This window comes from Hemitrygon akajei, chromosome 19 (assembly GCF_048418815.1).
Source record: "Hemitrygon akajei chromosome 19, sHemAka1.3, whole genome shotgun sequence".
NCBI lineage: Eukaryota > Metazoa > Chordata > Chondrichthyes > Myliobatiformes > Dasyatidae > Hemitrygon > Hemitrygon akajei.
Window position 1 is genome coordinate 5,253,864 of NC_133142.1, and position 15,098 is coordinate 5,268,961.

Genomic DNA, 15,098 nt, shown 5'->3' on the forward strand with positions numbered 1-15,098 from the left:
AATAACCAGGTCTGTGTTGTAAATTTTTACAACATAATTGTAACATTCTTGATGTAACTTCTTATTAACATTTAAATAGGTCTATTTGACATATAACAAATTACTATTTAATGATTTCTGAGCATCAAAAATGGAAGCTGAAAGGTAACGGACCACAATAACCTTCAGAGGATAGTAAAAACTGCCAAGAAGAACACTGGGGTCTCCTTCCCCCTTATTTGTGATATTAACCAGAAGGACTGTATGAGAAGGGCCTGAAGCATTGCTGAGGATCCCTGCCACCCATCCCACAATCTCTCTGACACACTACCACCACGAAGAAGGTCCAGGAGCATCAGGACTAGAACTGCCACTCTGGGTAACAGCTTCTTCCCTCAGGCTGTGAGACTAATAAATACCCTGCCACCACTGAGGTCTCATCACTAGGAGCATTAAAAACAAGAGGGCTTAGGTTTAAGATCAGAGGGGAGAGATTTAAAAGGGGAAGCTTCTTCAGACAAAGGGTGGTATGTGCTGCCAGAAATCGTAGTTGATGCTGGCATATTAACAAATTTAAAAGCCATTGAAGTAAGTACAGTCCATGGTTAGGAGAGGTTTAGAACGCCATGGGCTAAATGCAGGCAAGAGGGACTAGCTTGCTGGGCAGCAGGGTCAGGATGGGAGAGTTGGGCCAAGGGGCCTGCTTCCATGCTGTACGACTCTAACTCATCTGCAGAGAGTTAATCAGAATGTATGGAAAATGAAACACAAAATTGGTTTAATAGTGTATCTGTGTAAATAGATGGTTGATGGTCAGTGCACACAGTGAGGCAATGGGCCTGGTTTGTGCTGTTAGCTTTATAAAATAACACCAACATAGAGACCTTATGACAAAGGAAGATGTAGCCTTCAACTCTGAAGCTCAGGTCTGGGTAGCTGCTGAAGTTGTCTGTGCTGTCGAAAGGTAGCTCACCAAATCCAACCTGTAAGTGGAAGAGCAGGATTAGATTAAAAACATTTATTTAGAAGAAGAGTAAAGCAGAAATGCTTATAAAGACAGTGGTTGGGCATGTAAGGACTCCGGTTCCTGAGAACTGTCCATAAACTGATCTCTCCAAAGTCAGAAATATCCGTTTCCCATAGTGACCCGTATTGTATTTCACACACTTCCCATAGTTCTTTCATTCCACTGAACAATCACCTTAATCCTCCCCGTAATTAAACTACTGACCATCACCATTCTACCTTTCAGTGCAGATGAAGGGTTTCAACCAGAGATGTAAAAATGCTCGAATGCAGCATCTACAGTCTCTTATTAGAGGCTTGGTCTCCTGCCTCAGTGCCGCTCCCGATTGTCTGTTCGTTCTCATTATGGATTCCCGCCTGTAGCTCCTGATAGGCTTGGTATCTCGATTCTGCCTTCCATTTCCACCCCTCATCATGCAGCAGAGACCAAATAAATTTTGCAGGGTCGCGTTATACTGCAGACCTACTGAGCAAACTGTGTCGGTTTTTCATTTCTATCTGGGGCCTGATTAATGATCATTAACATTTCCTGAGGCTTCCAGGTTGTGTACACAGGAATTACTGGGGGCTACTCGTGGATTCGGGTGGGCGATTGTCTCTGTGGAGCCATTAACTCTGGGGTTTTATTGGATTCTTCCCTCCTTGTCTCGGAATAATCCTCTGTATTCCCTTCCCGAATCTCAGGGTATAGAGAGCCTCCCCTTCCCTGCTGCCGCTGTTTCACCCAAGTAGCCACCGTATCTGAGTACTGGGTGGATTGGGGTTCAGGAGCACTGGGTGCGCTTGGCCCCTGATAAGCTGGGGGATACGGTGGGTGGTCACTATCCTCAAACAGGGTCAGTATGCTAGACATGGGTTTGAGATCCCGTATTTGTCCTAGATCTCGTGCCCATCTAAACCTTCCTGTTCATATCTGCCTTTGCCTGTTTTCTTTGTTTCTGTATTTGACCAGTAAAGTATTATTTCATTTGGTATCAGCTTTATCTTTCCATTCTTTAATCAATAATTTCCACATTTTTTTTTAACTGCAGTTCTTTTTCCAATTTAAATTTACTGCTTGTTCACGAGGGGTTATATTGCAAGTTTCCCCTGGTGGCCACACTGTTTCCCTAGTTTCTTTGTTAGCGCTTCACTTAACATCCGGAGGTCCTTTTCTTATCTGGTATTCTTTCACACATAGACTGCAGGGGAGTCCCTTTCCAGCTGTATCAAGGGCCTGTCCCATTATTGCCCTTATTATATTACCAGTTGTTCTTATTTATGCCACTGGGTGAGAAATTTAGCCAGCTTGTCTCCCCCTTAATCAATTTCAACTGGCCATACTATCAGGAGGCAGCTGATAATGGTCAAATTCGTCAGGTAGCGGTGGCCGCTTCTCCTGACCGGGGTCCCCAGTCCCGACTCTTTCTTAAGGAACAATACAGAATATCCAATGTCACTCGCAGACTTTAATTCTCACGAAAACTGCTAGCCTGTTTTCCGTCAATACTCACAAAAAACAACTCTCACGTACTCTGGAGGGGAGGGTTCTCTGAACTTGTCTCATTAAATTTCAAACGGACATATTCTGCTGCCGAGGTGAGAAATTTACCGGGCTGCCAGCCTCGTATCCTTAACATCAAATTTAAACCGGCCACATCCTGGGGCATGCACAGCCCTTTACTGAATTCGTCGGGCAGCGGCGACCACTTCTCCCGACCAGGGCTCGAAGCCCACTTCTGAGCGTAATTCAGAATAGCCAATGTCACCTGCAGCAACCTTACAGAGACAACTGCTTACCTTAAATCCTGTGTCCGGTTAGTTCGTTTGATCCTGTCAAGGCACCAGTCTCCATGGGTGAGGGGCCAAGCACTTGGTCAGAGGCAAGGGGCAGGCGTAGGTAAAAATGTACCTCAAGGCGCCCTGCTACCTAATTGCTGTCCGACTCAAGTCTTCAGTCACTTATTCAGCCCAGAGGGATGTTCCCTATATCAGGATCTGAGTCACGGCACCAAATGTGGAATTGTCAAATCGGATACCGTATCATTTCAACCAACCGTTTCCTCTTTATTATATCTTCAGCCGGTGAGAGATCCGAGATCTACAGTAGGCAAGAGTCATCCTCTTACCAACCGGACCTTCCCTGGATCTCTGATTGTGCTACAGATACAGCTTATTTTATAGCCATTGCGTATGTGACTTGGACAAGGTACACTCATTGTGATTATAACATCATTAACCGTCATGCTGAATCAGTTCCCCGTTATCAGTTCCCCTCAAAGTTACTAATAATACAGCAGTTCATTGTACTAGACAGCGATTCTACCCATAAGTTAATCACATATCAGAAACAAGTTTAGACAGTTCAGACGGTTTCAACTACAAGTTAATTAAAAAACAAGATCAAGCTTAAACTGCTAGAACAACGTATTTCATTGCGGTTACAAGTACTTGACAAGACAAGTGTTATTTTGCTAATACTTAAAAAGAATCAGCAAAACATTTATAAACTCTTTAACTTCATTAATGCACTTTTTTTTATCAGTCTGGAGTCTCCATTATGGATATATATTCTGTATCCTTTTACTAATGAATACCATGACATTTTTTATTATCATTACTAGCTAGAAAAAAGCTGTGAATTATATGGGAGAAATTTTGTAAAGTCAGATTTTCACAGTAATGTATGAGGAGTGTTTGATGGCTTTGTGCCTGTATTCACTGGAATTTAGAAGAATAAGGTGAAAGGGATCTCACTGAAACCTACTGAATATTCAAAAGCCTAGATAAACTGGTTGTGGAGAGGATGCTTCCTAAAGTGGGGGGATCTAGGACCAAAGGGAATATCCTTAGAATAGAAAGACATTTGTTTACAACAGAGATGAGGAGTAATTTCTTTAGCTGGGGGAGCAGGGTGCATCTGTGGAAACCAAGTCATTGGGTATATTTAAAGTGAAGGTTTATAAATTCTTGAGTAGTTAGGGCCTGAATCATTAAGAGGAGAAGGCAGGAGAATAGGGTTCAGAGGGATAATAAATCAGCCATGATGGAATGACAAAGCAGACTTGATGGGCTAAATGCTCTAATTCTGCTCCTATGTCTTATGGTCTAGCACTGTACAGCAATTGCTCTAACTGCTATGCTAGAGGGGATCAGAGAAAGAGTTCTTGCAAAAAAGAGAGTAATCGGAAACAATGGCAGAGTTTGTGAAGAAAGGTACTCTGAAAACACTTGCATCCAGACAAGAATTTGAATTGTCAAGGGATAAAGAACTATGGACCAAGTCCTTGTAAAGGGAATTTAGATAGATATGTACTTGATAGTCAACATGGATATTGTCAGCCATAAGGCCTGTTTCTCTGCTCTATGATTTCATTTGGAAGTGCAGATACTCATGTCTATAGAACAAGAACACAAAACCAGGAACAGGAGTCAGCCACCTGGCCTATCAAGACCACTCTTCTGTTCAATAAGATCATGGCTGATTTGGCCATGGACTCAACTCCACACACCAGCCTTTTCCCACAACTGCCAATTGTCACCAAAGACACTCGCACACTTCTACAGATGTACTGTGGAGAGCATTCTAACTGGTTGCATCACTGTCTGGTATTCCAGCCGCTGTCTGCAAGGAGTTTGTATGTTCTCCCCATGACCGTGTGCACTTCCTTCAGGTACTCTGGTTTCCTCCAGAAACCAAAGACATCCAGTCAGTCAGTTGTGAGCATGCTATGTTGGCACCTGAAGTGTGGTTTCACTTGCACAAAAGGAACGCTTTACACTGTATGATTCAATGAACATGTGACACATAAAGCCAATCTTTAATCTGTATCTGAAAAATCTATCCAACTGGACCTTAAATATATTTAATGTGGTGGTCTCTACTGCTTCCCTGAGCGGAGAATTCCACAAATTCACTGTTCTCTGGGAAAAGCAACTTCTCCTCATCTCTGTCCTAAATCTACTCCCAAATCTTGAGAGTATATCCCCTGGTTCTCGTCTCATTTATATACGTGGAAGCAACTTCATTGCCTCTAACTTTAACTATTCCTTTCATAATTTTATATGTTTTGATAAGATCCCCTCACATTCTTTGGAATTACAACAGAAAAAATGACCTAGGTGACCAAATGAGATGAATGGAAGCAATTTTCTTGGACTCACTCAGAAAATTAAATTTCTCAGACACTTTCTTAATATTGGGGCATATTACACAGGCAAACGGGGTCATAACAAGAGCTTTTAGCACATTGGCTTTCATAAATCAAAGTACTGAGTACAGGAGTTGAGATGTTACGTTGAAGTTGTATAAGACATTGGGGAGGCATAACTTGGAGTACTGTGTGAAGTTGTAGTCAACTACCCACAGGAAAGGTATCAGTAAGATTAAAAGAGTGCAGAGAAATTTTACAAGAATGTTGCCAGTACTTGAGGACCTGAGTTATAGAGAAAGGTTGAGTAGGTTAGGATTTGTTCTCTTGAGCGTAGGAGAACAAGGGGAGATTTGACAGAGGTATACAAAATTACAAAAAGTGTAGACTGAGAGTAGAACTGGAGGACATGGGTAAAGAGTGAAAGGTGAAATATTTAAGGGGACCATGAAGAAGAATCTTCTTCACTTAGAGTGTGGTGGAATGAGCTGCCAGCGCAAGTGGATGTGGTTTTGATTTCAACATTTAAGAGAAATTTGGAAATGTGCATGGCTGGGAGGGGTATGGAGGGCTGTGGTCCAGGTGCAGGTCAATTGGACTGGGCAGATTAATACTTTGACGCAGACTAGAGCTGAAGAGTTGTTCTATGTTCTTTATGCTATGTAACATCAGGACTGATGTCCCAGTGAGCAATGAACAGTACTGAAGATCCAAGACATCTTCAAGGAGCAGTGCCTCAGAATGGCAGGGTCCATTATTAAGGACTCCCATCAGCCAGGACATGTAAACACAAAGTACACTGCAGATGCTGTGGTCAAATAAACACGTGCAAACAAGCTGGATGAACTCAGCAGGTCGGGCAGCTTCCGTTGAAAGGAGCAGTCAAGCACCCAGGACATGCCCTTTTCTCATTGTTAACATTGGGAAAGAGGTACAGAAGCCTGAAGGCACAGACTCAGTGATTCACGATCAGCTTCTTCCCCTCTGCCATTCAATTCCTAAATGGACACAGAACCCATGAACACCGCCTCACTTCTATTATTTCTGTTTTTGCACTATTTTTAACTATCTTACATATATTATACATATATATATATAGAAACCCACACATACAAACACACACACGCACACACACAGGCACACACACACACACACACATTCTTACAGTGACCAGTTTATCTATCTATCTATCTATCTATCTATCTATCTATCTATCTATCTATTTATTTATTTATTATTTTCTTTCTATTTTATATTGTATGGCATTGTACTGCTGCCAATAAGTTAACAAATTTCATGACAAATGCCGGTGATATAAAACCTGATTCTGAAATGAAACAGCTGTGCTTTCAAAATGACCATTTTTTGAATAACATGTCAAGCCAAGACCCCATGTAAGCAGTCAGGTGAGGTAAAAGGTCTTGTGACACCACCTGAAGAATTGCGGAAGCTAGTTTTCTAATTAATATATACCCTTCAGTTCATTAAAATCAGCTACCTAAATATTTAACCCATTGCTGTTTGTTGAAGCATATAATCTGTGGAGGAAAAGGAACTGACATTTCCAGTTGAAACCATGCATGACAACCTGGTCCTTTTGCAGAGTTTTGACACAAAACATCAACATTTTCTTTCCTCCCAGAAATGCTGCTCAACCTGCTGAGTTCTTACAGCAGATTGTTTGTTGCTCTAGATTCCTGTACTTGAAGCCATTTGTGTGTCTAAGAGAGAAGAAATGATGGCATGAACATATTCTATATTTTTATATCAAATACTTATTCCATTTACAGTATTGTGCCAAAGTCATAGGCACATATATAGCTAGAACCTTTGCACAGTACTGTAGTAATTTTATGTATTGCAGTGTACTGCTGCAAAAAAAAACACTTCATGACAGATGTGAGTGATGATATACCTGATTCTGATAGGAATCTCTATTGTGGACTGAGAGTGGGAAAGGGGGAAGGGACAGAGGGATATCATGGTTGGCAAAAGGAGAAAGGAGGAGAGTGGGTAGCGGGAAACACAGAGAGGCCTTCTGTAATGATCAATAAACTAATTGTTTGAAATCAAATGAACTTGCCTGGTATCCCAGGGCTGGCTGTGGCTGCACCTGTGCCACCCCTCACCTCTGTAACTCCTTCTCTGCCACCTGTCCCACACCCCTCACTCGCCTATTGTGTCTGTTCCAAATCAGCAAATGAACTAACCAAGTAAAATTCCTATCCTATTGCAGTGCAGTATAGCCCTGTAAAAAATCCTGTTTCAAATATATATCCAATCCACTTTTGAAAGTTTAATAACCTCCACCATCTTTACAGGATGTGCACTCCAAATGTGTAGATAAATTTTTCCTTCACCGATACTGTAAGCCAGTATCCTTGATAATTGGTCATTTAATATCTCTCTCTCTCTCAAAAGAGTGCATTTATTCCAACATCTGTAATCTAACTTTTCCTAACCTTCCCTATTTCAGGAAAAAATTAATCATTCAAAATCTTCTGAAACCCTTTGCAAAATATACTTTAATAAGACAAGACTTACCCTGAGCTCAGGCGGCAGGGCACAATCTGCAAGCATGGCCAAATCATCTTGTAGTCTGCAATTCTCTTGAGGTTCCAAAGTTAAGATTTTCACCCAGGTCCCAGGTTTTGAAGAGACTGTATTAAAAAAAAATACAACCGCTCTACCAACCTCTTAAAGTATTCCTTACTGTATGCTTAATTTTGCACTGTATTAATGTTCCTCATTGGGATTTGGGGTTTTTAATTTGTAAAATGTTTTGAAAAACTAATTAAAAAAAAGTATTCCTTACTCATTTTTATTTTTATATTGCATTCATGTTCATTTCAAAGCAATTAAGTACTTCAGAAGTAGCATCACACTTGTAATGTAGGAAAACGCAATGTGCTAATAACCAGATAATTTCCAATAGTGATGTTGGGTGTGGGATAAATACCAGAACACTGGGAATTACTCCATTGCTCTTTTTAAAACCATGCTATAAGATTGTTTCTACTGAATTATAGAGTAATACAGCAGGGAAACAGGCCTTTTGGCCCATCTATTGTATGCTTATCAATTTGTCCCATCCAAGCTAATCCCATTCACCAATGTTTAGCCCATAAACCTCAAAGCCTTTCCTACCCATGTACCTGTCCACTGTCTCTTAAAAGTTATTGTATTTGCTCAACCACTTTATCTGGAAGCTCAATTCACATATGTGCCACCCTTTGTGTGAAAACATTGCCTCTCAAATTCTCTTTTAAATCTTTCCCCTCTCACCTTAAACTTATGGCCTCTGAGTTCTTGATTCTCCAACACTGGGAAAAAATGTCCTCACCACAAACTAAAATAGACTTTGTTGATTTTAATTGTGTACTTTCTAGTAAAAAGTCATGTACAATTTATGTTTAAGTTATGTTTTTCCTCAAAAATGCTGCTTATCTGATGTCCTTTGCCTGGGACGCTGCTGCAAGTAAGATTTTCATTGCACCTGTGCAGATGACAATAAAGTCGACTTTGACTTTAATTAACTGATCACATAAAGGATAGAGCTGTCTGCAGATTAGCTGCCACACTTCCCACATCACAGAACAGTGATATATTAATTATAGAGCACGTGGGAAGATCCTGCAAGTAATGAAGTGCCACCTTTATCTTCAGATTCTGTAACCAAGGAAGCTTATAGGACACAAAAAAGTATGGCACAGTACAGGCCCTTCAGCCCACAATGTTGTGCCAACCATTTAACCGATTCAAAGATAAGACTATAATTCATAAAAGCAGAATTAGGCCATTTGGTCCAACAAGTCTTCTCCACCATTCCATTATATATGATTTATTATCCACCTCCACCCCATTCTCTTGCTTCTCCCCATAACTAATCAAGAACCTATCAACCTCTGTTTAAGTATACCCAATGACTTGCCCTTCACAGCCAATGAATTCCAGATACACCACCATTTGCCTAAATTCCACTGATTCGCCACCCTCTGGCTAAGGATCAAGTTAATCCTTCCCTCCCACATAGACCTCCAGTATCTTATGACCACAGGAAACATATTTTGTTTTGGAGATTTCAGTGATTTAGTACATTGAATACAGGCAGTCCCCAGGTTACGTACGAGTTCCGTTCCTGAGTCCGTCTTTAAGTCGGATTTGTACGTAAATCGGAACAAGTACATCTGGTATTATTTAGCGTCAGTTAGTCAAATGTTTGTCTTAATATATAGTATATATTTTACCTTTCCATGCATATAAAATATTTAAGAAACATATGTATTCCAATAATTAAATCACTGCGTTGTTTAGTAATAATTGTAGCTTTCATCGGGGCAGGGCCTTTCACATGCTCCATTATTCTCACTTTATTCTTTAAAATTGTTCCAATCGTAGACCAACTGTAGCCTAATGCTTTTCCAATGACTGAGGGCATTTCAGCTCTTTCCAAATGCTTTATTATTTCCACTTTATTTTCAATTGTGATCTCTTCCAATCAATGGAACAAAAACACTGCGGGCGGCAGGTCCCGTCCTCCGCCGGCTCCCGAGGTCTGCTGGGTCCTAAGGACCACCGCACTGAATTCCCCAGGTCCGCACTGAGACAGGTTAAATGGGACAAGTGGGGGCTGTGCTGGGTTCGGGTACTGTATTTGATCCTCCACAATATTCTGCGTGGGAATTTAAACTGGAGGTGGCAGTGTTTTTTTTTACGAGGTCGAGTTGCGCGCTCAACATCACCCCGGCACAGATGGTACAGGAGTCACTGGATCGACATCAACCCGGCATGGGAGCGGTCTGTCACTGGATCGAACTCGGGAAACTCCATTCTCCAGTCCGGCGCTGATCTCACTGCGCCACCATGGATGGATCTTGCTAAGAAAAATTTAAGCCAAATACAAAGTTACACACTCAACACAGTGTCAAAGGCAACAACTTAAAATGGCGGACAGCGTTCTCCTTCCTTGGTTCGTAAGTACGAGTTGTCTGTAAGTCGGACGTTCATAACTCGGGGACGACCTGTACTGTAAGAACTTACCAAACTCGTACACTTTCTTGCATTTCCTTTCTACTTCACTGATGAGCTCTTCTAGTTTGCACTGCTTTGCCAAGATTTTAAAATCTTCCACATTTTCCACTTCAATGTCTAGGCGGCCTGTGGAAACAAAAAAAAACAAGAAAACAGTTACATGACTTAAAGTGAGAATCAAAATTAAACTTCACTTGGAAAAGATGGGTCACTAAATAAAACCATACAAACACTCCAGGAGAACAGAGACTGCACAAATGAGCAAACACAAAGTCAACTAATTAAAATACAGGAAGTGTTCAAGGTAAAATGACTAGAAACTGCATAAATTATATGGCAAATTATTAAATGGGCGCAGGAATATTAACTTGGAAGTTCAGCTGCATATAGATTGTCACTAACATAATTTGTAATATTTGTTGCTTTGTGGCAGCGATACAACGTAGGGTTAACAAATTACAGTAATCACAATAAAAGGTAGCGTTTATTTGGTTCAGAAGGCCTGACCTAGATGCCGACCATGCTGCTGCTTTCTACTCAGAGGCACCGGAGTTGGTGCCTTCGAATTGGCTTGAAGGCAGCATGCAGTGAGACCACGAGTGACTGTCTTGGACATTTCTTTTGCAATTGCAAGGCCCTGTTGGACATTGTTTGTATCAGACCTGCTTCACTTGTTTGGTGGCGAGACTGCAGTGTTGCCTCGGTTGTAGCTTGGACTAAGCCTCAGTCCTCGGGCTTGCATTGCAGTGTGGTGTACAGGCTCAGTGGGGGGCTTCTAGTGGTGGATCAGTGGAATTACAGGCTGGACTGCCAGGAACCATCAATTTGCAGGAACTTGGTCTAAAAATTTGTTGTCTTACGTCACTATGTTCTTTTTTTCCTTCTCACTATTTTAAATACACATGTATGTTTTTGCACCTTGGCTCCAGAGGAACGCTGTCTCATTCAGCTGTATCCATGTATGGTTTGAATGACAATTAAACTTGATTTGATTTGAAAATTGCTGAAGATAAATGCTGAGCTGGTAAAGTTATTTTAAAAATGCTCACAGCGTTATAACATAGAACATAATGTAGAACAGTACAGGTCCTATGGCCTACAATGTTGTACTGACCTTTCAACCAACTCTAAGACCCATCTAACACTTCCTCCCACATAGTCTTCCATTTTTCTTTCATCAATATGTCTATTTATGAGTCTCTTGGCTTTATAAATATAAACATAAATACAAAAGCAAGAAATTTATTATAAAACTTTTTTTAAATGTCTGGATTGTGATAGAGTTTCTTGTAACTTAAAAACAGTTACATTTCCAAAGTCATCAGGCTGATCAACAACTTACCCACCTACAACACACCGCCACCACATACAGATCATCCAGCATCACTTTATGTATGTACAATCAGTCTTGTATATAAGCTATTTGTACATTGTCTTTTATAGGATTGCTTTTATATTTATATTGTGTTTTTATTGTGTTCTTCATGCTTATTGTGTTTTTTTATGCTGCAGCATATCCAGAGTAACAATCAATTCATTCTTCTTTACACTTGTATATTAAACAAATACAATAAGCAATCTTGAATCTTGAATTACTGGTAAAAATGTCTAAGAAAGTCAACTGGAACGGCACTAGTTTAAGGTGCCTATTAAAAAGGGAAAAAACAGAAATCAAAATTATTCTCTTTAATGTAGAAAACTAAAAAAGATTAATTTAAAAGGTCTTCAAGTTTACAAAGGGCTTTGACAGACAAATGTTTGTACAAGTTACAAAACAGAATGTATTACAAATTTAGAACTGCAGAAGGAGCTAATATGCTATCCACGCTCTACAGCTCTTCCGTTTCCATGCCTTCAATCTTGATGACATCTCCATTATGTTGCATCTTATTAAATGTGTTTTGAAGGTTCACATTATATACTGTAATATTAACTGCATTTCCCTCATCATTTCCTATTTGATCAAAAATTCTATCAGCCTACTTGCTCACAATTGCATTTAACAAATCCATGTTGGCTTTGTGTCATCAAACCTCACTTGTTACTGGGACTTAAGGACCTGCGTTATAGGGAAAGGTTGATTAGGTTAGGACTTTATTCCCTGGAGTGTAAGAGAATGAGAGGAGATTTGATAGAGGGAGTCAAAGTTTTGAGGGGTATAGATAGAGCAAATGCAAACAGGCTTTTTCCAATGAGATTGGGTGAAACTACAGCTAGGCCATAGGCTAAGGATAAATGGTGAAATGTTACAGCGGAAACTGAGAACGATGTTTTCACTCAGAGGGTGGTTCGAGTGTAGAACAAGCAGCCAGCAGAAATGGTGGAGACAACGTTTGAGAAGCTTCTATAGGTCAGTGAATGGAAGGATACAGAAGGCTATGCTCCACGTGAGTCGATGAGACTAGGAAGAATAACAGTTCGGCACAGATTAGATGGGCCAAAGGGCTTGTTTCTATGGTGTAGTGCTCTGTGACTCTATGACATTGCTTTATAAAATTCAGAATCAGAATTAGAATCAGGTTTAATATCACTAGCTATGTTGTGAAATTTGTTGTTATGGAGTAGCAGTACACTGCATACATAATAAAAAAATAAAGTATAAACTACATTAAGAAATGTACGTATATATAATAAGTTAAATTAAATAAATAGTGCAAAAAGAGATTTAAAAAAGTGAGGTAGTGTACATGGATTCATTGTCCATTCAAAAATCTGATGGCAAAGAGGAGGGAAGTGTAGCAAAAATCTTGAATGCGTGCCTTAGTTATTTCAGTTAGAGATGCAGCGCATCGAGCCGCACCATATAGCAACTCTCCTGTTTAACCCTTACCTAATCACGGGATAATGTACAATGACCAATTAACCTACTAAATGACAGGTCTTTGGAATGTGGGATGGAACTGGAGCACTGGAGGAAACCCACACGTTCACAGGAAGAACATACTAACTCCTTACAGATGACATTGAAACTGAACTCCAACACCCAAGTTGTAATAGTATCACGCTAACCACTATGCTACCGTGGCACCCAGACTCCTGGGTATCAATGAGAAGAGGACATGTCGTGGGTGATAGATACCACCTTTTTGACACTGACATAGAGTGACTTGGCATCTGTTTTTGAAGATAGTCTTCTGAATACAATCTTTCTTGAATCTGGGAAGTCTAATGCCCATGATGGAGCTGACTAAATTTATAACCCTCTGCAGCTTTTTCTGATCCTGTGCAGTCCCTCCAAAACAGATGGTTATGCAACCAGTTGGAATGCTCTCCACCGTACATCTGTAGAAATTTGCTAGAGTCTTTGGTAACATACCAGATCTCCTCAAACTCCTTATGAAACATAGCTGCTTTCTTGCCTTCTTTGTAATTACATGAACATGTTAGGCCCAAGATAAATCTTCAGAGATGTTCACACCCAGGAACTTGAAACTGCTCACCCTTTTCACTGCTGACCTCAACTTCTCTCAGCTTCTCCTTCCTGAAGTCCAAAAGCAATTTCTTGGACTTAATGATGTTAAATGCAAGGTTGTTGTTGCAACACCACTCAACCAACTGAACTACCTCACTTCTGTATGCCTCCTCGTCACCATCTGAAATTCTGCCACCAAAAGTTGTGTCAGTAGAACATTTATAGATGGCATCTGAGCCGTGCCTAGGTAACGGGTTTAAAGAGAATAGAGCAGTGGTCTCAGCACGCATCCTTAAGGTGTACAGGTGTTGATTGACAACAAGGAGATGTTATTTCCAATCTGCACTGACTGTGGTCTCCCAGGGAGGAAGTCAAGGATCCAGTTGCAGAAGGAGGTACAGGCGCCCAGGTTTTGGAGCTTGTACTAAACACTGAGCTGGAATTAATAAACAGCTGAATTTTTTTAAAGTATGCATTTAAATAATGTTTCTCTCCTCATTTGAACATACTTGAAGCAAAATCACTCTGTCAGTGTCAGAATAACAACCACAATCGTATTCAGCTATTTATCAGATGTGTTTCAAAACATGCATTCAGGTCCACTTTATTAGATTCACATGGTGTTCATTAATGCAAATATTTAATCAAATATTAACTCAATGCAGAACAGCATGTAGATGGAGTCAAGAGGTCCAGTTGTTGTTCAGACTAAACATCAGAGTGAGGAAAAAATATCATCAAAGTAACTTTGATATTTGAAAGAGTGTTGGTCCCAGATGGAGAGGATTGAGTATTTCAGAAACTTCTGATTTTCTGGGATTTTCACGCACAAAAGTTTCTAGAGTTTACAGACAATGATGCCAAAAAAAACCCAAAAAAATCCTGTAAGCATCAGTTCCGTGGGCAAAAATGCCTTGTTAATGAGAGTGGTCAGAGGAGATGGCCAGACTAGTTCCCGCCACTGCCTGTAAGAAGTTTGTATGTTCTCCCCATGACTGCATTGGTTTCCACCAGGTGCTCTGGTTTCCTCCCACATTCCAAAGATGTACAAGTTGGTAAGTTAATTAGTCATGTAAATTGTCTCATTATTGTTAGGATTAAATCGGGGCGGCATGGCTCAAGGGGCCGGAAAGGTTGGGGAGGAGTGGGGGGAGAGGAGGGGAAAGGAGGGGAGGGAGGGAGGGAGGGAGGGAGTGATGGATAAGTAGATAAACAAGCTGACAGGAAAGCAACTATAACTCAAATAATCACACTTTACAACAGTGGTGTGCAGCAGAGCATCTCTGATCGCACCATACATCGAACCTTGAAGTGGATGAGCTACAGCAGCAAAGGACCACATTGGGTTCCACACCTGTGCCTAATGAAGGGGCTACAGAGTGTACAATGAAATGTATCACCTGTGTTAACAACCACCACTACCTAGTGATGTGCTGAGGCTAGCCCGCCAAGTGTCACTACACATTCCACCATTATAGCAAGCCTACAATGCTCAGTAGAACAGCACAGAACAAAACAAA

General features: G+C 40.7%; 1 protein-coding gene across 3 annotated transcripts in view; it reads right to left on the bottom strand.

Annotated features, from left to right (window-relative positions):
* The window catches only part of abtb1 (ankyrin repeat and BTB (POZ) domain containing 1), an 84,675-nt gene that overhangs the window by 24,619 nt on the left and 44,958 nt on the right, over positions 1-15,098 (bottom strand). For all 3 annotated transcript variants that reach the window (XM_073072011.1, XM_073072010.1, XM_073072012.1), the window contains 3 exons: positions 10,176-10,292; positions 7,680-7,795; positions 864-962 (listed from right to left, as the gene is read on the bottom strand). In XM_073072011.1, the coding sequence (XP_072928112.1) occupies positions 864-962; positions 7,680-7,795; positions 10,176-10,292 (332 nt within the window). The remainder of the gene's footprint in view (positions 1-863; positions 963-7,679; positions 7,796-10,175; positions 10,293-15,098) is intronic.